The sequence below is a fragment of the Cladophialophora bantiana genome, assembly GCF_000835475.1.
Source record: "Cladophialophora bantiana CBS 173.52 unplaced genomic scaffold supercont1.2, whole genome shotgun sequence".
Lineage (NCBI taxonomy): Eukaryota > Fungi > Ascomycota > Eurotiomycetes > Chaetothyriales > Herpotrichiellaceae > Cladophialophora > Cladophialophora bantiana.
In genome coordinates this window covers 78731-101250 of record NW_015971576.1, presented here as the reverse complement: position 1 = coordinate 101250, position 22520 = coordinate 78731, and the positions used below count along the sequence as shown (strand labels likewise).

Below are 22520 nucleotides of genomic sequence, written 5' to 3'. Positions count from 1 at the left end.
CTGTCCTCGTGCGTCTGGTGTGCCGTTGACACGTTGTTTGAGGTCGTGTGCTGTGCTGTGCTGTGCTGCGCTGCGCTGCGCACCGTGCATCCAGTTCCTTTCCTTTTGCACTCTTCAGTCTCTTAATTCCATACTTTGCGCGCAGCAGGCCTGCTCCTTCTACGATCTGTAAGGGTCAGCATAGTCATATACGCTGCGATCAGGTATCCAGCCATGACTACTGCAACGACGTCCACTTCGGCCGTGCAAGGCTTTTCGCTCTTTCCGACGACGGTTCCCAAGATCGCCATTCCAAATCCCCATAAAAAGAATCCAAGCCTACACAGTATCAGTATTGTTACCTCCCCGGACAGCACATTCTCGCCCAATGCCGAATCGGTTGTTATCAAGATGGAGGAGGAGAGGCCACCCGTCCCTCGATTCCCCGCCCGCCTCAGCGAACAGCAACAAACGAGAGAGTCCACCCCTTCTCCAGAAGATATCGGGAGGGCGGTGACCACGTCCTCACCCATCGATGGAAAGACTCCTACCCAGCCTGTTCTTCCTTCCGCAACTGTGGTAACCTACACTCCATCGTTATACCAGTCGCCCGAGCTTCACCAGTCATCATCTCCACAGCCTTCGTCATCCTTAGGCACAGGATCGGCAACAACCTTGGTAGCGGCGGCAGCTTCTACGGCAAACATCCATGACGGGACGCATAATAAGTCTCCCACCGATCCTTCACCTGTCGTTCCCATCCGCTCCATATTCCCCGTTTACAACCCTTCCGTGCCATTGACTCAACAAGTCTACCTCCCGCACCCACCACCGCCGGTACGAATCTCTGGCATGCCGCCCTTCAACGGCATACCTCTTTCCAGGGAGGACTACCGAAGCAGTCTTTCCATTCCATTTAACACGCCAGCAGTAGTGGCTGCCCAGAGAACTGCCCCTGCTAGTGTTCTCAACTTCCCGTCGGACGTGATGAGCATTAACGTGGGTCCTCGCATATCAACACAAAGGGAGTTGGAGAAATTATGGGACGCTTCTCATGGAACTGAACCGGGTTGTTCGATAAAGAGTTTCGATCTCGAGATGGCACGGTATTTGCACCCCTCACTCTCGTATTTGCCGTGTTATGCTGATAGTAGCTAGGACCGAGGAAGCAACATTCGTATTTGGCTCCCACCCTTCTCTCCCTTTCTACACCCTCCAAACCTACGACACAAATGAAATCGCCATCTCCAAAACCTGCCCCAGCAAACCTCGGTCACCCACAGCCAACGCAGATACGCCACTCACACGCGACGTGATTCTCTGCCCTCTGGAACCAGCTGCTCGCCGTCTTCCACCCAATGACGGCCTCGTCGCCTTCATATTCCCCAAGCTCGCCGCCCTGCTGGCGATAAACCAATCAGCCGCGCTCGCTCGACAACACAGTCTTGCACCAACAGACCGAGACGATATCGAAGCACAGGCAGTCCGTCGTGCCGCCAAGCAGGAAGCCTGTCATTTACGATTTAACGCGAGGGGCGGGTTCTATGAACTTGAGCACCCGGCCATTGGGCGAGCCGCGATGGGTGGGGATTTTGCGACACAGAGCCCCGTTCCGAGCTCGCCGACGACGATAAGGAGTATTACGGGGAAGCCGGTGCTGCATATTACCATTTCGACGGACAGCCATCTTCCCACGATCAACGTGATTGACCCGAACGCTGCGCGGCGGATAGGCGCAGTCATGACGCCTACCACCACGGCTCCGTCCTCTGCAGGAGCTGGCATGCGTCGATTGTCTACGCTCCCACTGACTGAAACTCCCTCACCATCGTCAGAGTACCCACCCCTAGCCACTCTTGATCTTACCTCTGAGATCCTCCACGTCGACGCCAACGCCATCCTCGAATTGATGCCCAGCCTGTTCAGTGTTGACTGCGTCGTCTCAGCGGTCATGTCGGTCGCCGTCGCAGATGCAGCCACGAATCCCATCTTGGGAGGCATGGAGATCTGGAAACCGAGACCCGCACCAACGTCTCGTCTCGGAATAGGCGCCAGAAGTATCCGTACCCGAGCCGGCAGTGTGAGGAGCTATGCGGGCAGCGCGTTTTACGCCACTATCGCGGAACGAGAAGAGGCAGAGGAAGAAGCCAAGCTGATGCGCAGGACCCACGAGGCAGACATCCGGGAGGCGAGCGGCTCGTCGAGATCCAAACCAAAAGGATCGCGGATCTGGTTTGGGCGGTTGTCCAACAGCACGACCGACGAGTCCGAGGAAGACGAGACCTTGGAGAAAAAGTCGCGGAAAAGGAAGAACAAGAAGACGAAGACCAAGAAGATCGTCGTGGGCGAATTCGACCTGGAAAAGCTCGGCCACTACCAGTCCGGCGACCGCAAGGGTGAGGAGTTACCCGCGGTTACGAGGGGGGTGTTGGGTGGGCTGGTCATGGGGCTGAAGTTGGTGGTCTGGCTGTTGACCATGGTCGTACAGGTTCTGGCTTGGTTGCTGGTCCATCTGACGAGGGGTCTTACCAGCGAGAAGTTCTGAGGAGAGCGGGCGCCTTTTCATTGTTCATTTCTTTTCCACTCCCCGTCTCCCAAATGGGGGAGACGGGAGGCATCTTGGTGGTGCATATGGTAGACGAGGTGTTTTTCTTTTCCCCCATTCTCTCTTGCTGGATGCTTTCGCTGCTGCATATGTACACAATGGATACGTATGGGCATGCAGAATCTGGGCTGCTTGGTCTGTGCCCAGCGGCTATCCGAGGGGGTTTATCATACGGGTATCGGGTTCCTTGGGGAGGTAATGATTGATGGATATGATATAAACCGAGATGAAGGGAAGTATTGGTAGTCGAGGGGCCCCGATGGACGGAGACGTCCAAAGGTCATGCATGCACATGCGCGCACATATATAGCTGAATGTGTGATGGCAAAGGCAAAGGCAGAAGCAGAGAATGTCGGCCTTGGACACTATCAAATGTCTGTTCTTCCTCGTCCTCGTTTAACCCTTCAGAGCTAGTACATTGGCACCTGGCGGTGTTCGGGTACCAAACTGCCTTATGTACATGAGGGCAGAGTGAATATACCACAACACACCACCACACGACACGACACGATACGATGCGAGGTTCTTCACCCGACCAACGAAACAAGTGAATATCAGATGAGGTCATAGTGAATGGTGAGTATTCAGCGGTGAACATGATGACCACGAGGACAGTCTCAGTATCTGCCCGACCCTCGATTCCATTTCCTCTCTCTCATCCACTCCTGTTTCGGTTCTTGGTATTGTTTCTCTTTCTACTGTACCTTTGTTTCACGCTCTTTCAACCTCCACGCCCCTGATGCTTGAACTGTCATTACCATCACGCAGGCGAACTTGAAGCAGAGCAGCAGGGAAGCAGGGAGGAGGGGAGAAAGATGAACGCACACGTCAACGACGACAATGACGGCAACGACGATGATGTCTTCGATACACTGGACGAGCCGTCCGATCACTCACCAGATGAGGCGAGTGATTCCGACGACTCCGATGCTGGTGCTGGGGTCGGTGCTGCTGGGCGTTCGAACAACGCTGCCTCCTCGATCCGGACTGACGACCACCACCCGCGGGCCCAGCTCCTCGAAGACCTGCAGGGTCAACTCCGTAGCCTCACGCTCGAGGCCGAGACGATCCTCTCCCGCCAGCCGCGAAGCACGCAGCTCGCCCTGGCGGCCGAGACCAAGAGTCTCTTCGGCGAGTACAAGCAGTATGGCTCCATGGCTCGACTCAAAGCCGGGTTGGAGAAGTTTCTGAGGTCAGGCAATGAGAAAGGGAGAATCTGCTTTGAGGAAGAGAAGGAGGAGGGAGAAGACGGGATGACCAAGGATGGGCAACAATCTCAATTTCAACCTCCGTTTCCTTCTCACACCAAAAGAAGACCGGCTCATTACGGCGAAGCCTTCATGCTCAACGACACCGCCGACGACGACAAGCCTAAATTTGACGAGGAGGTCGATTTTCCCAGCACCACTCGCGCTAGGGATGCTTCCTCCAGCCGCGACGACCTAGAGGACACAGCGCCGCAGCACAAGTCCTTCCACCAGTTCCGCACGGTCGATCCTGACTCGGTGCCGTACGTGACGACGCTGCCGTGGGATCCCATCGCGACCAAGATCAGCTGGGCGAACCACGCGCGATGGCCCAAGGGGCTATTGGGAAACCTGAACAAGATTTTCAGTATTGCCGACGCCGAGGCCCGCGAGCGCCTCTTCCACCACGTGTCCAAATATGGACCCGCCCCGATTTTTCGGGTTGGCCTCGCGCAATCTCTGAAGAGTGAGTTCGGGACCATCTTCGAGCCCGCGCAGAATCATTACCTGGGCCTCACGCCCGAGACGCGCGCGTTCCTGCGCGGCGTCTACACCCGCGGTGGCGTTGGCGGCGGCGACGGCGGTGGTGGTGGCCACAAGCACCTCAACCTCGCCGAGCGCCGCATCCTGGCCTCCACGTGCCGCGTCGCAGAGGACTCGGTCCAGATGTTCTGGGAGGACATGGCCGAGGCGTTGAAGAGTTACGAGGCAATGCGCATCTTCATGGCCGCCAGAGAGGTCGAACGGAACGACGAGGACAAGCGCGTGCAGATGGAAAAGCGCCGGGCAGAGGTCATGAGGGCCCATGTGGAGCGCTTCAACAGGGAGTTTCGCTCCGGTGCGAGTGCGATTACATCCTTTGCCAATGCGACTGCGAATCCGATTCCGAATCCGAACTTGAACCCCAACGCCGGTGCAAGTTCAGAGGGAGCGAAAGACACACGCACTGTACCTTCCTCACGGCGGTAATGATTTCCAACACCTCAGAGGGGCTGCTGGATTTACAAGAAGCGCGGCATGAACTTTTTCAGCTACATACCCTCTATCCCCCATCTATCCTCACCTTGGCTTCCTACACCTATTTCCTCTCCCCGCTGAAGTCACCGAAACAAATGTATTCTCCGCTCATCATCCTGTCTGTACACAGCAGGGAGCATACCCCTGATATTTCCTCTTCCCCTACCTGGGCTGGGGCTGGGGCCGGGCTGCCCTAAGTTGGCCAAGGTGGACTTTTCATGCGCGAATATGTATTTCGTCTGCGCGGACGCGAGCGTGGCTGTGTGTGATGGACTGAATTGGATTGGACCAAACTGGACGAGACTGTGAAACGCCGAGAGGACTCGTAACAACAACAGTGACAACAGACAGTGCTACAAAAATACTTAGTATAGTTCAACCCCCCAGGTTGCAGGAAAAGTTGCCGCCAAATTTAATACTTTTGGACCCCGGATTCCAACTCGAATGGAAAATAAGTTCATACACCGCTTGTTTTCAATATTGTGTTCCCCCGCGTTTTGTTGAACCCTTCCTCCCCTTTTTTTTGCCTTTTTTTTTCTTTTTGGCTTTTTAAGTGTTACTCAAACTCTGTCCAGGGAAGATTATCGAGATCCAGGAAATCTGAAGGGAAAGGGATGTTGGTCTGTTGCAGCCTGAGATCCGCGTAGACGCGTTGAAAATCAAACACCAGAAATGCGCCCATTCGCGAACGATGTGGCGACCGTTTGTCGCCACTGGTACGAATAAACACGTCTCTGTTTTCTGGTGACGTTACGGCGGCGAGAAACTGACCAAATTTGACACCCTCGGATGCACTCAGAGCCTGCTGTGCTCTTTCGACATGGTGGTCAATCATATCGTCTTGCCAGCCGTAGGGGCCGAGCTTGATCCGGCAGAGAAGCAGAGCAGCATAGCAGACGGATCGACGGGTGTAGAATGGCACCAAGGAAAGATTCTTCTCGCATGCAATCTGGATGAGTCGGACGGCGTCTTCTCTTGCCTGGTAGATGATCTGAACAGTATTAGCAGATAGAGGGACGTCATTGTGCAAAGCAAAGGACCAGAGCTGAAGCCTCGAGCTCAAAAAGAATATCTCAACGACGTCTGTGGGCTTCGGGAAACGCTGTCGTCGGAGATCGTCGAATTGTTTACCAAAGACATTGATCAGGCTGATCCGTGCTGAGGGCTCGACCAAGCCTGCGGTATTGGAGCCACGGGCTCCAAGTGCATGAGTAGAATCAACCGTGAGGTGGGAGATATAGCACAGATGAGAGAGCTCCTGTGGGACTCCGGGATTATCACAGGAAGACATTAGTGAGTAGTCCGCCACAACCGTTGCTGGGACACCGCGCCTGCTCGCTTGGATCTGGGCGACGATAAAGCAGGCTAGCCACGTTGTTCTCCTGATTTCTTCGTCGACATAACGCTCACTGGTCTCGTTGCCGAAATCAGCGTCGCTTGCCGGTCGATGTAGGCCAATACTGAGACTAATCTGGGTTGCTATTCCGCTGTAAATGAAGGATGAATCCGTCCTCTGGTTGGTAAAAGGGAACGGCCACATGCACAGGATCAAGATAGCCTGCACCATCTCGACGGTGCTGCCCTTGGCAGGGTCGAGGACATCGGATATCAGACCACGAATAGGACCCTCGAACTGTGACCGCGCGGTATCGGGGGAAGCCACAGCGCAGATGACCCAGAACAGCGTCACACATCTCTCATAGATGGTCTCGATTGACCGACTCATGCTGAATGGGAGGTATGGATGGCATCGTGCAAAGTAGATGCGGAAGAGTTCATTGACATGCGAGGCGGCGAGATGGATATCGCCGATATATTTGTCAGCGATGCACAAGCCTTGCAAGTCCGGCTCGGATGTGAGAATAGTAGCAGGTTCTGGTCCGGTAGTAGCGGGCCAAACAGTTAAGCTGGGCATAGATTGCGGTATTAGGGAAGTGGAGGTAGGGGCTTGGGGAGCCGTGTTGCCCGTCTCCCTTTCAGCGGAGGAGGTGACTCGAGAACTCGCCAACTTTCTCAGCTCGGCCAGTTCGACTTGCATTTCGGCCAGCTTCCTCCTCTTGGGAGTGCGCTGAAAAGCGCTGTCAAAGACGCAGGGGAGGCCATGTTCCTGGCAGCGAGTGCAGCCTTCAGGCCCAGAGATATTGGCGTCGCAGCCTACTTTCCATTGGCGACAGCGGGTGCACGCTTTGGCTTTCATGGTCAATTGTTTTTGTGGGATCGCGAGGGTGAGGCGAAGACTGCGAATTCAGCAGTGGTAAACATTGAATGCATCAAAGGGGAGATGTCCAACCAGGACTGGGGAATGATATGCGCGAGGTAGTTGTGGGGGATGGAGAATGGAGAAGCGAAACGCGGGGGCGGGAAACAGTGGAGGCCGAACCAGACTTGGCATTGCGAGATTCGCAATCCTTGGTATGATGGCAGATTTCACAGTGGGATTCCCCCTGATCTCTTCAAAGGGCGTGTTGGCATATTGTGTGTCCTGTCTATCTGTTCGGTTGCTAGATTTTAGGTTTAAAATAAAGCCGATTCTCACCTTTCATGGACTCCGACATTTCGTCTGGGCTTTTTACCAGCAGCGATGAGCAGGCATCTTAACCAACCTGATGCCTATGCAGGTCGGACTAGCCCAATTGGGCCATTATGTGGGGCTGTCTTCATCGCTTCCCCTGCTCACATATTTCCGGTCGCCTTTGAGTGAAATTCTAGGTAACCTTTGAATTTCAAGAGATACAAACCCAGCTTGAATAACAAGCTGGCATCAGTTACTCCGCCGTCTTCTCTCCGAAATAAAGCAACCTGGATTTCGACGGAATTTTTCTCTATATCAAGACTAAGAGATCAACGGCTACTCTGCAGCAACATACCACCGCCAACATGGGTCAAACCACGCTCGGGCTTTATGTTGCTCTACAAAGCACTGGGATACTTGAGATCTCCTTTGACCCGAGGAAAAGCGCGAATGAGTCTTTGTCGGTCATTGGAATCAACACAGACGCTGGTTTCATGCCTGGATGGCTCACTTCCTTTGACGATAAAATCTACAGTATCAGCCGCACCAGTTATCCCGGAAGCGACACCCAGTCCGGTGAGGTTTTCGCTTTCCAAAAGGTACCCGTCACGGCTTCAGCTACAGGTGGAACGGGATTGACGCTTCTCAATCAAGCGAGCAGCAACGGAAAGGGGGGCGTACACTGCGAGGTGAGCCCAGACGGAAAGATACTAGCCGCCGCCAATATCAGCGCATCAACGTTGTCTATCTACCCATTGTCGGAGAGTGGCACCATTGGTAAACCCACTCATATTTTCGACTACAATACGTCGGATTCTGGCCCGAAGGAAGCACACCCACATCAAGCCGCCTTTGATCCTTCTGGACGGTTTCTCATTGTACCACTTCGCACTATGGACTGTGTCGACATCTACTCTATAGAATGTTCGCAGCAGGTTGAAAAGGTCCAGAGGATTCCCGTGCCATCACCAGCTGGAGCTCGGCATGCTGCCTTCAACCCAATCAGTTCTTCCCAGGCATATATGTACCTCGTTAGCGAGAAAGACAACTCAATTCGTGTGTATGTGTTATACTACAAAGGTACAGGGCCACAAGACCTCACTGTCAAGTTCAAGCAGACGCTCTCAACTTTGGGAAAAAATCTTCCTCCCACTGCTGATGAGCATAAAGACCTCGCTGCTGAGATTGCTGTCAGCAATGATGGAAAATTTGTCTATGCCTCGAATCGAAACTTGACAAGAGCAGATGATGACACCCTGGCGATTTATTCTGTCGACAGCGACCCGGCACATGATGGACACCATTTGACATATGTCGGAAGCCAGAAGGTACATGGCAAGCATCCTCGAATGTTTGCCCTTTCCAATGACAAGGAGAATAAGTGGGTTGCTGTTTCCAACCAATTGAGTCAAGATATCGTCGTTTTCGAGAGAGACACGGTCACAGGGTTTCTGAAGGACGTCAGGGGTAAAATTAGTGTAAAGGTGAACGTTCCACATCAGACTACACCGGACAAGGTCACCTTCGCGAAGGATATAAGCATAGAGGGTAAACTCAGCCGAGAGGAGAGGGCCAAGGGTCGGGCTGAGGGGCCTATGTGTGTCTTGTGGAAATAAGATTGTTGCCACTTGTGCTAGACTAAAGGTTGGGTGACTTTCTCTGCCATGTTCTCACGCATGATATCCCTGGCCAGGCAACTTGTTGTGCCGACGGTCTCTTTCAACCCTGCCCTTGATATATCTTGGGTAGAATGATTCAGTCTTGGGGTTGGCTTGTAATTGCTGCAGATGGATCTCCTCGGCTTAAAAATTCACCGCTTTCTGGAGGATGACCCACGACTCGATCTCTTCGTAGTTCCCAAAGACCGCTCCGGCTAAAGAATGTGACTAGCGGAGGCCTTTTTATTGCGACTTTCGGAATACCTCAAAAGCTAACAGAATATGCGTGAGTCCCGCGCTCATGGCGCACTCAGGAACGCTTTTGGCAGGACCCCATGGGGTCTACACAATATTGTGGGGGAATTCTGTGCTTGGCGACCAGGTTGATGATGGATCCCCCTTCAGGTCACTCTTAATTTGTTGTATTAATGGTGAACTTCTCCTTCCCCGGAAGCCTTCTTCAACCCCCCTACCCTGATCTCTTTCGCAACCAGTTCCCCCTCCCTCTCACTACCTCACTGGCATCTTGCTTGCTAGCTCACTCCCGCCAATATGCCGTCCTTCAGCAACCGGATCTCTGAGAGCGTCAATGGCAGACTCGCCTTTGCATCTACCGTCATGATGCTATCTCAGATCAATTTCGGAATGGATTTGGTTGCTTTCTCAAACACCCAGGCAATGTCCGCCTTCAACAAAAAGTTCGGCTCCTATGACGAGGAACTGGAACGATATGCGGTGGAACCGTACTTCCTCTCGCTTCTCAACAGCCTCACGTACGTCGGTCAAGTCTTTGGTGTTGTAACAGGCGGTTGGATAGCTCGCCATTATGGACGACGCGCTTCGTTCTGGGTCATGTGTGTGTGGGCTGTTGTGTCTGCCATTCTGCTTGTTACAGCGCAACAGAAAGAACAAGTCTTGGTCGGTCGCATCGTCAACTATATCTATCTTGGTCAAGAGCTTGTTACTGTGCCCGTATATCAGGCGGAAATTGCTCCTCCTAAGATCCGAGGAATGGTTATCGGCACATTCCAGCTAGGCACAATGGTACAAGCAACCCCCCATCGCACGCGAGACTTTGACTAACACCTAGTCTAGGTAGGCGCTTTCATAATGGCGTGTATTACCTATGGGACAAGTAAGATAGACACCGAGGCATCGTTTCGGATTCCATTTGGCGTCTTCTTTGTCATCCCCGTCGTCGTTTCCGTTGGCGCTCTGTTTATGCGCGAGGTATGTCTGCTAATATTTTTCATGACAACCTTATTTAGTCCAGTATTGACTTAACCCTCGACTAACTATTTGGTGTTCTCTTAGTCGCCGCGCTGGCTTTTGATCCGAGAGCGACCCAAAGAAGCCTTAGAATCCCTTCAATTGTATCGAAATGGCAAATTTACCGAAGAAGAGATCATGGAAGAGTACCGTAATCAAGTGGGCATGATCCACGCCATCACTCACGACAAGGGTACCTTCAAGGAGATGTGGCAGGGAACCAACCTCAAGCGATCGATCATTGTTATTGGTGCCAACATCAGCATTCAAATCAGTGGCCAGGGCCTCTTCAGCAAATACGGCACTATCTTCCTTGGGGACCTTCACGGCCCGAACCCATTCCAAATGTTTCTTATCAACACCTCATTGCAAATTGTGGTCGTGCTTTGCGCTATGTATCTGTTCGACAAAATCGGCCGCAAGTTCGTTTATTCCCCTTTCTCTAATATCAAGGCAAGGATTTCAAGCTAACTAATCATTGGAGGCCACTTTTAATTATTGGGTCAACCATACAATGCGCTACCTATTTTGTCATCGGCTGCCTGGGCACCATATCCGACCCGGGCAAAGGGATCAAGATTGGAATCACCGCTATGTTTACTGTCTATTTCCTGGGTTTTGTTTTCGGTTGGGGACCAATTTACCATATTCTCTCATCCGAGATACCTAGCTCACGTCCGTTGGCACGCTCTATTGTTTTTTTCAAAACTGCTAATGTTGAAATAGGTATGCGAGACGTGACGTACACCGTAGCAAGCTTCGTCACTGTTGTCACACAGTTTGTTGTCTCATTCTGCATTCCATACCTCCTATATGCTCCATATGCTGATCTCGGGCCGAAGATCGGTTTTATTTTTGCGCCAATTGCCCTTCTGACTCTGATCTTCGCCATCCTTGGCGTCCCGGAGTGCCGCACCTTCTCCCTAGAAGAAATTGACCACCTATTCCGACAAAAGGTGCCCATCCGTCATTTCACCAGGTATAAGCACGGACAAATCCTCCCAGAGGAAGTCAGCAAGGGAGGTGCCGAGAAGCTTGGAGAAGGTCCATCTGTTGAACTGAGGGAAGTTGCGGATATGTAAAGTGAACAAATAACTACAGTGAGATGGTCTGGAGATGGCTTATGAGAAGTTAGGAGCTCCCTCAGCCTTCTCAGCAAGGTCAAAAGCTTCGAGTGGTCTATAACATCTATGGGATATGTCAGGGGGTCAACTAGGGTATCGTGCATCATGTTCAGTTTTCGTCTTGTGCCTGAACTGGCATCATACTCAAGCGCGTCTCAGAGTTGTCCTAAAGTCCTGGATTGAGCCTCGAGGATTTGCACGGCAATAATGCATGCTTTAGTCAAGCGGGGAGTATTGCACCTGAAATCGTCTCCATTTCCCGTGGGATGTCACAAGGGCATGGCCTACCTATGCCATAACATGAATTGGCTAAGCCGAGTCTCACACGGTAGTTGTAAGATTGCTTATGGCACTTAGGAATCCCCAAACTCAACAAAGGGGCCTTTGGTCAAATCGCACATTCAAACCTACGCTGAGGCTCTCTGTTGGTGGCAGGGCCATTTTCTCCGCACTCGGTGTGGGTGATCTAAACCTTGTTTGGAATGATGAATTCAGATATCTATTGCGATATCGCAATAATGTCTCTGCATTCCATAAATCGCTTTCCCATTCCCTCTTTCGCAATCCAAAGGAAGTAGTCCGAAGTGCTCCTCGACCATCACATCCGGGATGCCGCGTAACCTATTTCCCCTTGTTCCTATGAGGAGTTCTGGATGCAATCTGCGAATTCCGGCCTATTCAATGTTGCCATGATACGTGTTCTCGGAACGACAAGAGCAAGTCATAAGGAGAGCCTTTGTTTAGGTTAGGCGCCAGAAGTCGAACAGAAACCAACCAAACACAAAACCCTTCACATTATACCTGAAATCACAATTTTCTTAACCAGTCTTCTTGGGAATATGTCTCCCGGAAAAACAAAGGATGAACTCAGAATCTTCACCCCTGTTGGTCAATTTGGCCAGGGCTGGAATGAACACGTCTTTTGGGACACTATCGAGTCTGGTGTAGACGCCATCATCGCCGATGCTGGCTCGACTGATAGTGGACCTGGACGTCTAGCACTCGGGAAGACTGCAGCCTCTCCGGAAGGCTACAGGCGAGACTTGGGTGAACTGGTCAAGGCTTGCCACACCCATGGAGTCTGTTGCCTCATTGGTTCTGCTGGCGGCTCTGGTTCCAACGCCTTCGTCGACATGAACACTCAGATTATCAAAGACATAGTCAAGGAGAAAGGCTACCGCCCCATGAAAGTCATCAGTATCTACGCCGAGATACCGAAAGACCTTGTTCGCCAGAAGTTCAAGGATAACCTCGTTAGTCCGTGTGGACAGGGTGTTCCCGACCTCTTGGAGAACGACATCGACACTGCAACGCGCATTGTCGCACAGATGGGGTTGGAGCCTTATGTAAAAGCAATGAACGAGAATCCCGACTTTGACATCATTATCGGAGGTCGATCCTACGATCCTGCTCCGTACGCTGCGTTCTGCATTCACCATGGCTTTGAGGATCTTGGTAAGTACCGTCGCTCTGGGCGGTGGCCTCAATGTCCCCCTTCGTGCGAGTGAATGCACTAACAATATATTCATGATAGCTTTAAACTATGCTATGGGCAAGATCATGGAGTGTGGTGCACAGTGCGCGATACCCAAATCAAGAGAGTGTCTGGCTGTTGTCCGTCACGATAGCTTCGACCTCATCCCGTGCCAGCCCGGAGCAAGGTGCACCCCCCTTTCAGTCGCAGCCCATCTCTTGTATGAGAAGAGCAGACCGGATATCCTCCAAGGGCCAGGTGGTGAGCTTCATACCCGTGATATGGCGTACGAGCAGATAGATGAACGTACGGTGAGAGTCCGGGGTCCCAAGTTTATTCCACAGCCAGAAGGTGAGTATACACTCAAGCTGGAGGCTGCACGCGTCAATGGCTATCAGTCAAGCTTTGTTGGGGCTTTCAGAGACCCAATCCTTATCTCACAGCTTGACACTTGGATCCCAGCCGTGAAAGAAACAGTGAAAAGCAGAATGTCTGCCGACTACCCATATGAGACGAAAATTATCACTTACGGTATCAACGGCGTCATGGGAGCTCTCGAACCGAACAAGGGTCTCCCAAAGGAGGTTTGCATCGTCGTCCAATGTAGGGCACCCTCGCAGGAGCAGGCAAATGAGGTGGCCAACAGGACCAAGATGGGCTTGACTCATGCCCCATATCCGGGCCAGCTCGCAACTGCTGGAAACTTCGCATGGCCTATCACTCCTTGTGAAACACCCATAGGTCCGGTACCTGAATTCTGCATGTACCATCTCATCCACAAAGCCGATGCTGTTGGGCTCTTCCCTATCAAGGTGGAGGAGTTCCATGGATCTAACACGTTTGTCGATACTCCTCGTAGGTCCCACACCCATCCGCGGACGCGAAGTTGCAATTACTGATCGATCGATTAGGTCCAAAGGTCGTCACGAAAGCCGACGCTGCAGTCGCAAACATCGAGACTCCAGCAAAGGCCGTCGGGCAGCCCAAAAAGTATTACCTGCAGCCCGAGCCGCCTGCCGGAACGTGCTATCTTGGAGATGTTGCCTCTGTTTGCCGCAGCAAAATCTCAGGTCCATATCAAGTGACCTTTGACATCATGTTCCAGGACGAGGAGTTGTACAGGAAGGTGAAAGAGTCAAACCGACTGTCAGGAGCAGCCGTGGCCCAGCTGTATAACATTCCAGAGAGCGACATTGTTGCGGCTTTGTGGTGGGACCCTGCATGGGCGTTCAAAGCCACCATTCCAAGGAATCGCGCTTCGGCTGGATTTGAAGAGACGGATACACATGGTTCGCAACAGCATGCTCCTCTTCTGTACTTGAGCCTTCCCTGGGGCAGGGAGTAGTGCGCGGTGAGAGTATCGGGCACAAGAATCTTAATTCTCTACCCATATGTCGAGTTTTGGATATATACGAAGTGACAGCTATCGTCACTTACAAACGCCCTTGTTTCATAACACCGCTCTCGGTTTCTAGCCCGTCCATGGAAAAAGAAAACAAAAATATGGTCCCTTCTTTAGTCTTGGGGCCGACGGAGCTCTGGCGTAACCACCGGATGAATAATTAAATAAGGAAAATAAGAATATATAATAATACAAAACAATAAGACTATTACCATAATCGGAAAAGACCGAAACCGGTTGACGCCGTTACTGAACCCACCCTTCCTTCCTCATCACCTCCCTAGTCCACTCCTCCAACCTCTCTGCAAGCTTCCCATCCTTGGCCGCACTGCTTTGCCACCTTGGCTCTCCAAACCTCCTGAAAATTTCGAAATATGTGCCGCTCTGTTCGGCCTTCATATCTCGACTCGCCACACAGAACAGACTGGTCCACGACCCTTTATCGGCAGGCCATATCAATCCAAACATGCGTAAGACCGACAGAAGACTCATCATGCGCGACCCCGACTCCCCCACCGACGTGGCGAGGTTCGTCTCAACCAGACCTGGATGCACCGACGAAACCCAGATCTCGCCCTCCGCGTTCCGTGCACTGCGAGAGCCGGGACCGTAAATCTTATTCAGGGTCTTGGCGTGCAGAATGTTGGCGAGCTTGCTCTGTCCGTAACGCGACCACGGGCCGCTGTCCTTGAGCGATAGGTCCTTGAAATTGATGCCGCCCTTGGGTGCGCCTAAGTGGCCCGACGAAGTGAGGTTGACGATACGCACGCCGCCGGGGGGGAGCGTCTTGGCAGTCCGTAGCATCAGAGGAAGCAGGTGCTCCGTCAAAACCCAGTGCGCGAGGTAGTTAGTCTGCCACTGGGCCTCGTGGCCATCTTTGGTCATTTCGAAGGGCGTCGCCATGATGCCTGCGTTGTTGACCAGGCCGTGCAGGGAGGTTTCCAGGCTGAGGAAGTGCTTGGCGGCCGCGACGACGTTGGTGAGGTCCTTGAGGTCCATTTGCAGGAGGTCAATGTTGGCTGAGGGGTACATTTTCTTGATGTTGGCGATTGCTGCTATGCCCTTCTCTGGGGATCGGGCGCACATGTAAACATGAGCGCCGTGTTCTGCTAGGTGGGCTACGCTATGGTAGCCTCTGTGGTTTGGTAAGATCAACGATTCGGGCTTCGTGGTTGAGAGGGGAGAGCAGGGAAACTTACATGCCGGAGTTCCCACCTGTGACTATGAAGACTTTGCCATTGAGATTGGGGAGAGTGTCAGGATGGAAAGTCATGTTCAAAACGAGGACTGGAGTCAATGTGGGAAGGTGTAATGCTAAGAAACAGATAATTCAATGTCATGGACTGCGTTCTATGTTTCTGGTGATATGAAAAGAAGCGTCGAAATCAGGGCGTTGCTACAATCTATATTGTTCTTATTGAACAAGGCCTGAGATGCTTGCCTACTGGATATTATTCCGAGCATCAGATATCGTGAGCCAGCTGCATGAAGCATGGGGCTCACTGCCTAATCTCTAGTTCCTGTCCCAATTTCCTAGAAGATACCCTCGGAAAACCATAGTATTGCGCTTGTTGGTCAATCAAGTGGTGCATGTGTGATGCTGGAACTCGTGATCCTGGTGCCTGGTCCATAATAGCGAGTACTGGGTACTGTGAGCAGGCTGCATGACGCTAGCCCTGTTCAAGTTAGACCCTATATAAGCGATCAATGATATCAAGCCATTCGCTGACCCCTGGCTGCCCCTGTCCGTCTGCGCCTCATTTGCGGAATACTGACTAGTACGAGGTAGGCATATCAATTCCTCCGTTCCCGCCGAGGGCAGACTCGTCATTGTGAGCAGGCTGCATAAACCGCCTTGGCTGGCCCAAAGAAACTTGCATCATTCATCACCAATTTCATCACCACCGCAATTCGCACGTCCGCTAGCATCATGACTAGTACGTATCAACCTACAAATGCAACAGCACCACGCATCCAACTCGCGTCGATGCCACAGTTGGCCGAGGTACGTACCAGGCCGCCTTCACTCACCGAGACGACATGATTTGCTCACTGCGTACAGGCGATAAGCAGGGAAGACGACTGGACTGGGACCAAGGATGCAGCAGCACGCAGACGGGCACAGACTAGACTCAACACGAGGGCATACCGTAAGTAATGCCTTGTTTCTCTTTCGTTCAAATCAGGTGTCAGGACCAGTCCGACCAGGGGTACCCAATTATCCAAGCTACCTGTCCAGTAGGAAAACGCAAAGCCCTAGCAAAGAACGCCGAAGCATCTAGTGCCGTAGCCGGGACGCTGATCAAATCGGAGGCGCTGGTGGAATGCTGGGACATTGAGAAGCAATCCGTCTCCGTCGTCCCAGCATCCCGTATCAAGCAACTCTACAATGCGAGAAATCCCCTGTTGCCAGATAAACCTAGAAAAGAGCAGTTTAACATTGTCTTCCCCCTTTGTCCAGACCACCTCATCACACTCCTCCAGTTCAACGCGCTCCGCGCCCTGGCCGTCAACCGCACTCTAATCTCGGGCATCCTCGTCACGCCGCTCGACTGTGATGAGGAGGTTATCCACGTCGTCCCCTACCCTGCCAAGCCCGAACTACTCCCTTCAACACTCCTGCCCACCACCCTTCAACAAACGGTGCCGCATGGCGACTGGATCGACCTGTTCCCGTGTCCCGAGGGACGAGACCGCCTGATCCGGGCCGCCGGCACCTTCGACGAAGACGAGCTGTGGGCCGACTGCATCGGCGGGCTGTACGAGGGCTATCCCGACGACGAGATCGAGCGACGCGGCATCATTGCCTGGTCGCCACCCTGGGACATGACGGGGTGGGAGATGTCGGAAGGGTTTCTGAGGAAATGGGGGTGGTTACTTAAAGGGTTGCCGGGATGGTTGGAGGCGACGAATCGGTGGCGGATGGAGAGAGGCGAGGAGCCATTTGTTGATGATGACTGCACGTCACAAGGAACCGGGTGACCTTTGTCTTGTCCGGCTACTTCTTCGTCATCGGCTCAGTTGGATGTTGATCACACCAAGAATGGTCCAACCGTCCTTTTGGACCCTACAAGTGGTACTGCTAACTGTTGGGCAATCTGCATTTGGCTGAAGACCGCCTCGCACAGTTCCAAGTTTTGTCATCCCTACATGAGAAAGCAAACCCTTGGTCAAGTCGGCAGAAACCAGTATCACCATCCATCCCTTGCATCGCACGGGACGGTCTTGATCCCTCCCCTTCCACCACACTTTCAGCTCTAGAAGCAAGTTTCCACATCAGATTTTTCATCCCTTGTACGTAGTCATTGTGTCTACTTTGGACATGGAGGACGCATCCCGGGTCGAGGAAGGACGACTCTCCAATCCAGATCTCGTGGAAGGTACCCCACCAAGAGACTGTAAGGTATCTGCGACACTTTCGAGAAGCTGATGATTTTGTAACAAACACACTGAGCAATCTGATGAAGGGACTGGATGGCATGCAAACATGGGCCAGTTTACATCAGCTCAATAGGAGAACTCATCTGTGAGACTGAGAACTGTCAAGTTGGTAGAGAGAATTGATATATTCTCGGAGACGTCTGTCCATCTGTCCTTTCAAGAAGTTTCTTTCCTGTTTCCATAGACATTCGGCCTATACACGAAAGAGCCATTCTTGATGGCTCCAGAAGGACGTTATTCTGCTTGAATGCAAAGATGTAAATGGATGGCGGCTGTCGGCAGTGGCTAGTGATAAATGCGCCTAAACTAGCAACCAAATTGGCAATGGCTGGCAACGGCGATTACGGTGGCGATCTTGCAACGCTGACAGTCGATCTGCCTCACACACTGCTTCGTGCAAGTAACACCCACAATTGGCAAAGTAACGATACTAGTATTCCACATAAATACCTATGCGAGTACATAGTCAACGTTAGCAGCAGTCGAATTCTCATTCTCCCTTTCTTCCAGAGGCCTCATTTTTTCGACTTCTTCGTCTTTCGTCGTCCGGAAATGAGAACGCAACCGATTATGGTATTAGTAGTATGGTATATGCTATCGAAAAAATCCAGCATTCAATGAGGGTCACAACATTCTCCTCCTGCTGCTTCTCCGCCCTCCAAGGACTTTACTCAGGTCCCCATAACCTAAAACCCTAAATTTCCGATCCCTCTTCTCTCTTGCGGTCGGTCAATATCTCACAACAAAGCCACTGCGCCCGCAACGCCCATGACGGCCGCCATCACACCTTGGCCCGCTGCAATCCTCAGCGCCGCAGCACCGCCAGTATAGGTCGCGTTGTACGCCCCCGTTGGCCTGCTCGCGACCGTTGTCATCATCGTTGTCGTCGTGGTGCATTGTGTGGTCGTCATCATGCCCGTCACGCTAGACGGCAGAATCGACGCCGAGGGGTTGGTGGTCATCATGTTGTCCGTGGCGTCGGCGACACTTGTCATCGAAGTCACTGTCCCTGGCACGGTGGTCGTGGAGGCGTTGTCACCGCTGTCAGTGGGGCTGGCGATCGGAACTGTCGAGCTGGCGGTGTCTCCTGCGTCGACGGTAGGTAAAGGACCGGATGAAGAGGAGCTTCCCCCGGGTCCTCCGAGGGCCGCACCGCAGAAATTCTGGCCGAATACGAGAGCAGCTTTGGTTGCGAACGTCAGTCAGCATTTACTTTTCTCCTGGGAAAGTAGAAGACCGGGGCTTTTGGGTGATTCTCACCTTGGACATCGGCTGGGGAGCAAGTCTGCGTGACTGCAGTGGTGATGGCGCTGATGAAGGCCTGCGAGCTGCAGATACAGTTTTGGTCGTTCACCGGACACCCCGAGGAGGCCAGGGCAGCGTTGGCGGCATCTTGCTATAAGATCGGGGACACAACGTTAGAAAGAGGATTGGACGTTGTGAACAGACGGAACGAGTTTCTTGACAAAAAGAAAAACTTACCGCACAAGCCGGCAACCCGCTCAACGCGCTGGTATCCGCAGGTGTCTGAGGTCTTGCAACAGCAACAGCCGAAAGGAGCAACGGGAGCTTAAAGATAAGAGCACGATGCATTTTGGCCACTGGTGGTGTGAATTAATTTGCTGCGAGAACCTGCAAAAGTGTTCTGTCTTTTCTGCGCGGACGAGATGGGACGGAAGAAGAAAGGGACAGAATAGCTAGCTCAAGCAAGAATTGGACGAAAACGAGTGGAAGGGAAGTATGGGTCTTTTGCGAACAAGAACAAAGAAATCCCCTAGACAGGGAGGAGGAGAGCGTGAAACCGAACAAAGAAAGGCACGGAAAACAAATCATAATGCAGGAAACCCGGTTATAAAGATGCTTAGTGCGCGTAAACATCATCTGATTGCGGCCGAGCACATTGTGGAATGTGGCCTGTTGTTCTGCAGACCTCGACAACGGTTGGAATGCGGACGATATTAATTACCTTGGGCGATGGTGGCCTTTGTGGGGAGATACAGGAGCATCGTCGTTTGATGAAGGAATACCAGACCTCAACGATGTGAATGTTATCCTATTTAACCACCTTGAACTCGGAATGAAAGCAAGTAAGGGGGGGAGTTGAGATAGGTGGATGCCGTCGTTGTCGTTGCCGTGTTCGGCCGAGGAGAACAAGGAATGACAAGGCTGCGGAATGGCCAAAGGTTTCTCCGAGAGATGCTCCTCAGTGCCGCTTTCAAGCCTCGCCCTTCGCACCTCGAGCTGCTCAATTGACTTCAAGCATGAGCATCAGTCGTAGGCGCATCCCCTGTTGTCACAAACTTCGAACCCTTGGGTCCAGCCGAGCCAGTGAAGTTTGGGCTTGGGAATGTCAAAGTAAAAGGTGTTGTTATCGTATTTGGTTCGGTCGAGCGTTGCGTTGCCGGGGACAGTCATGCCGCCGATGAGCCAAGAGTTCTTGAGCGGTTGCCAGGTTGTGTCGGGACATCCAGCCGCCAGTCCGCCAGTCAGTGCGAGCTGCAAACATCTCTCAGCTCTGGTCTCGGGAGATGGATGACATGTCTCTAAAAGAGATGGAGTCCTTACCGTGGTAGTACCATTGAACCACGCAAGAAATGGCATCATAGCGTCGTCAATGAATGCGTCGCAGTTGAATGAGTTTAAACTGGCTCCCCTGTCGGTGAAAACGGTGAGTCCTACACTGTCAGTTACTGTGGACTGGACCCAAATGACAAGGCGTCTTACTGCCACAATCCTGGCCCAGCATTACCGTAGCAAGAGCAATACCGGCGAGGAATACACACTTCGCTGGAGAAGCCATTTTATAGACCAAAGATGGGCAGCTCCGTTGACCAGACAAGACACTTAACCGAGGAACTGGAATGCTCGCTCGGGGAGACATCTGGTCCAGGGGAGATATTTATGCATTTCCAAGCCTGTCACGACGAGGGTGCATCATAAGTCGTTGGCGAATGGACAGGCCTCAGCTGCCGCAGCACAGAGTCGACTCACTTTACAATAGGTAGTAGCATCACTCTGAGAGGCTATCTCTCACCGGTTTCAGCGACCCCAAAAAGAGTAAAACAAAACTCGATGCTTGGATTTGGCTGATGGAAAGCTAAATGTGAAGCAATGGGTATGGCTTAGCTCTAGTTCCTTAAGGTTATGAGGCCTTGATGCACTTAGGGATGAGCGTGCGAAAAGTCCATGACCGAATAGGCATCGCAGGGAACATACTTTGACACTTTCGTAAAACAGCAGCACGTCTCGCCTATCAACAAGTGACTTTCTGGCATTGGCAGTTACCTGCTTGAACTCTGGCCGCACAGCCTGGGCAGGTGGTGCATCGTCGGACGAGTCCATTGACAGTTTTGTCAGATATCATGGCTCGTCGTCCTTGGGAGCTCTGAGGATAAAAGCGCAGCTTTCACTCCTCTGGGCCACCTTGAACGGTGCATCTCCAAAGCCCGATTGTGTACAGCGTCAGCTCAGATTGAACTAGAGCATGCTTCTTCTCAAGCCAGGTAGAGTGCCGCCCAACGAGCCTTACCAAGCAAATTGCCTGAGAAAGCTAAGATTTGTGTCACGGCGGTGCTGCTAGCCCTGTAAGGCTGACCCAAGTCGTTGTATCAGCGCCGCCATTGTCATTGGCGTCCCAGAAGCGAGACGGCCGACGACATCAGGCAGACTGCCTCATAATTGGCGAAGTTGCTGGCATGCTCAGTCATGCACGGGACAGAGGTTCTTGTTTGGCCGGTCCTAATTGAGTTCGATTGTTTGAATGGAGATAGAAGGAGTTCGATGCTGGAATACGAAATACAACTTGGGAGCTCAGCTGAAGAAAGGCACAGGTGACCGGGGCCAGTAAAAGGGGACTTCACTCGTATTCGCTCCGCGATGCTCTGTGGAGTACAGAGGGTGTCGGTCTCGTCCTTTCATAGGATCGAAAAGAATGCCAACCAGGTAGTGGTCTAGGTTTTGCCATCGGTCTTTTTGGTTGAGACAAGTAGCCTAGCGCGAACATATCGGCTTTAAAAAGGGCGTAGTCGCTCCTGGCACACCAGCGCCAAGACGGAGAAGGAGCCGAGGATGAAGCGCCCGAGGGCGTCAAAGAGTCACGTGAAAGGAGTTCCGGACTTCAGTTATTCCCGTTGAGCATTCCGCCATCCTCTCTTTCTGCAATTTCCTTCTCCTTTGAGCTCTCCAACAAGTCATATACTCATCAAGAGTAGGGGGAGTGACGGTTCGCTTGTCTTGATCAAGGTTACAGTACTTGTTCACCTCTGTCTCGCCCACCGTCGCAACCGCAGCCCAGATACCGCGGTCTTCCCATGATATTTTGCCGACGAGATCATTCAGCTCCCCTTAAATTTCTTGGACAAGCAATTGGCCAAGCGCAGGGAGAACCCCTTTTGGCGAGAAATAATTCATCAATAATTCACCATGGACCAGGACCTGGTTTTAGGGTATGCCGGCTATGAAGTGCCCCGAGAAACAAAGGTCTTGGGTTCTTGGCACTTATGGTGTCTTTCTGGTGGAAAGCGTCAGACCACCTGTAGCCCGACAGACTGGTAATGCTTTATCCCATAGCGTGACTGTTATTATTATCTTTCTCCCTCCCGCCCGCGATCAGATCCAGGCACCGGGTTCGTCTGATGATTTCCGCCTTCACTAAGGGAGAGTGGAGAAGGACTCGTCCAAGTCAGAAAAGGTGAGCAAGTTTTCTTATTACTCGGAGGCACAACGGGCGTCCGATAGGGCCAATTGAGGAAGCGTGGTAGTGGGTCTTGAAGCCCGAAGACGCCTCATCGCC

At 52.3% G+C, this 22520-nt stretch overlaps 10 protein-coding genes across 10 annotated transcripts; 6 read left to right on the top strand and 4 right to left on the bottom strand.

The window, feature by feature from the left end:
* Window positions 1–213: 213 nt before the first annotated feature.
* Z519_01038 (uncharacterized protein) lies at window positions 214–2524 on the top strand (the record flags this gene model as incomplete). The annotated part of the gene is made up of 2 exons (XM_016758795.1): window positions 214–1085; window positions 1138–2524. The coding sequence occupies 2 exons, from the start codon at window positions 214–216 to the stop codon at window positions 2522–2524; spliced, it is 2259 nt and encodes a 752-aa protein (XP_016624123.1).
* Window positions 2525–3399: 875 nt separating this feature from the next.
* On the top strand, window positions 3400–4800 carry Z519_01037 (uncharacterized protein; the record flags this gene model as incomplete). The annotated part of the gene is made up of 1 exon (XM_016758794.1): window positions 3400–4800. One exon carries the CDS (start codon window positions 3400–3402, stop codon window positions 4798–4800), a length of 1401 nt encoding a protein of 466 aa, XP_016624122.1.
* Window positions 4801–5404: 604 nt separating this feature from the next.
* Z519_01036 (uncharacterized protein) lies at window positions 5405–7045 on the bottom strand (the record flags this gene model as incomplete). Its single annotated transcript, XM_016758793.1, has 1 exon — window positions 5405–7045. One exon carries the CDS (start codon window positions 7043–7045, stop codon window positions 5405–5407), a length of 1641 nt encoding a protein of 546 aa, XP_016624121.1.
* A 680-nt stretch (window positions 7046–7725) lies between these two features.
* Window positions 7726–8976, top strand: Z519_01035 (uncharacterized protein; the record flags this gene model as incomplete). Its single annotated transcript, XM_016758792.1, has 1 exon — window positions 7726–8976. One exon carries the CDS (start codon window positions 7726–7728, stop codon window positions 8974–8976), a length of 1251 nt encoding a protein of 416 aa, XP_016624120.1.
* Window positions 8977–9570: 594 nt separating this feature from the next.
* Z519_01034 (uncharacterized protein) lies at window positions 9571–11369 on the top strand (the record flags this gene model as incomplete). Its single annotated transcript, XM_016758791.1, has 5 exons — window positions 9571–10062; window positions 10114–10248; window positions 10333–10709; window positions 10772–10962; window positions 11014–11369. The coding sequence occupies 5 exons, from the start codon at window positions 9571–9573 to the stop codon at window positions 11367–11369; spliced, it is 1551 nt and encodes a 516-aa protein (XP_016624119.1).
* An 881-nt stretch (window positions 11370–12250) lies between these two features.
* Z519_01033 (uncharacterized protein) lies at window positions 12251–14230 on the top strand (the record flags this gene model as incomplete). Its single annotated transcript, XM_016758790.1, has 3 exons — window positions 12251–12866; window positions 12946–13770; window positions 13797–14230. 3 exons carry the CDS (start codon window positions 12251–12253, stop codon window positions 14228–14230), a joined length of 1875 nt encoding a protein of 624 aa, XP_016624118.1.
* Window positions 14231–14533: 303 nt separating this feature from the next.
* Z519_01032 (uncharacterized protein) lies at window positions 14534–15560 on the bottom strand (the record flags this gene model as incomplete). The annotated part of the gene is made up of 2 exons (XM_016758789.1): window positions 14534–15422; window positions 15487–15560. The coding sequence occupies 2 exons, from the start codon at window positions 15558–15560 to the stop codon at window positions 14534–14536; spliced, it is 963 nt and encodes a 320-aa protein (XP_016624117.1).
* A 657-nt stretch (window positions 15561–16217) lies between these two features.
* On the top strand, window positions 16218–17269 carry Z519_01031 (uncharacterized protein; the record flags this gene model as incomplete). Its single annotated transcript, XM_016758788.1, has 3 exons — window positions 16218–16292; window positions 16350–16437; window positions 16530–17269. 3 exons carry the CDS (start codon window positions 16218–16220, stop codon window positions 17267–17269), a joined length of 903 nt encoding a protein of 300 aa, XP_016624116.1.
* A 1196-nt stretch (window positions 17270–18465) lies between these two features.
* On the bottom strand, window positions 18466–19321 carry Z519_01030 (uncharacterized protein; the record flags this gene model as incomplete). Its single annotated transcript, XM_016758787.1, has 3 exons — window positions 18466–18911; window positions 18989–19124; window positions 19211–19321. 3 exons carry the CDS (start codon window positions 19319–19321, stop codon window positions 18466–18468), a joined length of 693 nt encoding a protein of 230 aa, XP_016624115.1.
* A 675-nt stretch (window positions 19322–19996) lies between these two features.
* Window positions 19997–20528, bottom strand: Z519_01029 (uncharacterized protein; the record flags this gene model as incomplete). Its single annotated transcript, XM_016758786.1, has 3 exons — window positions 19997–20224; window positions 20294–20403; window positions 20453–20528. 3 exons carry the CDS (start codon window positions 20526–20528, stop codon window positions 19997–19999), a joined length of 414 nt encoding a protein of 137 aa, XP_016624114.1.
* Between the last annotated feature and the right edge of the window lie 1992 nt (window positions 20529–22520).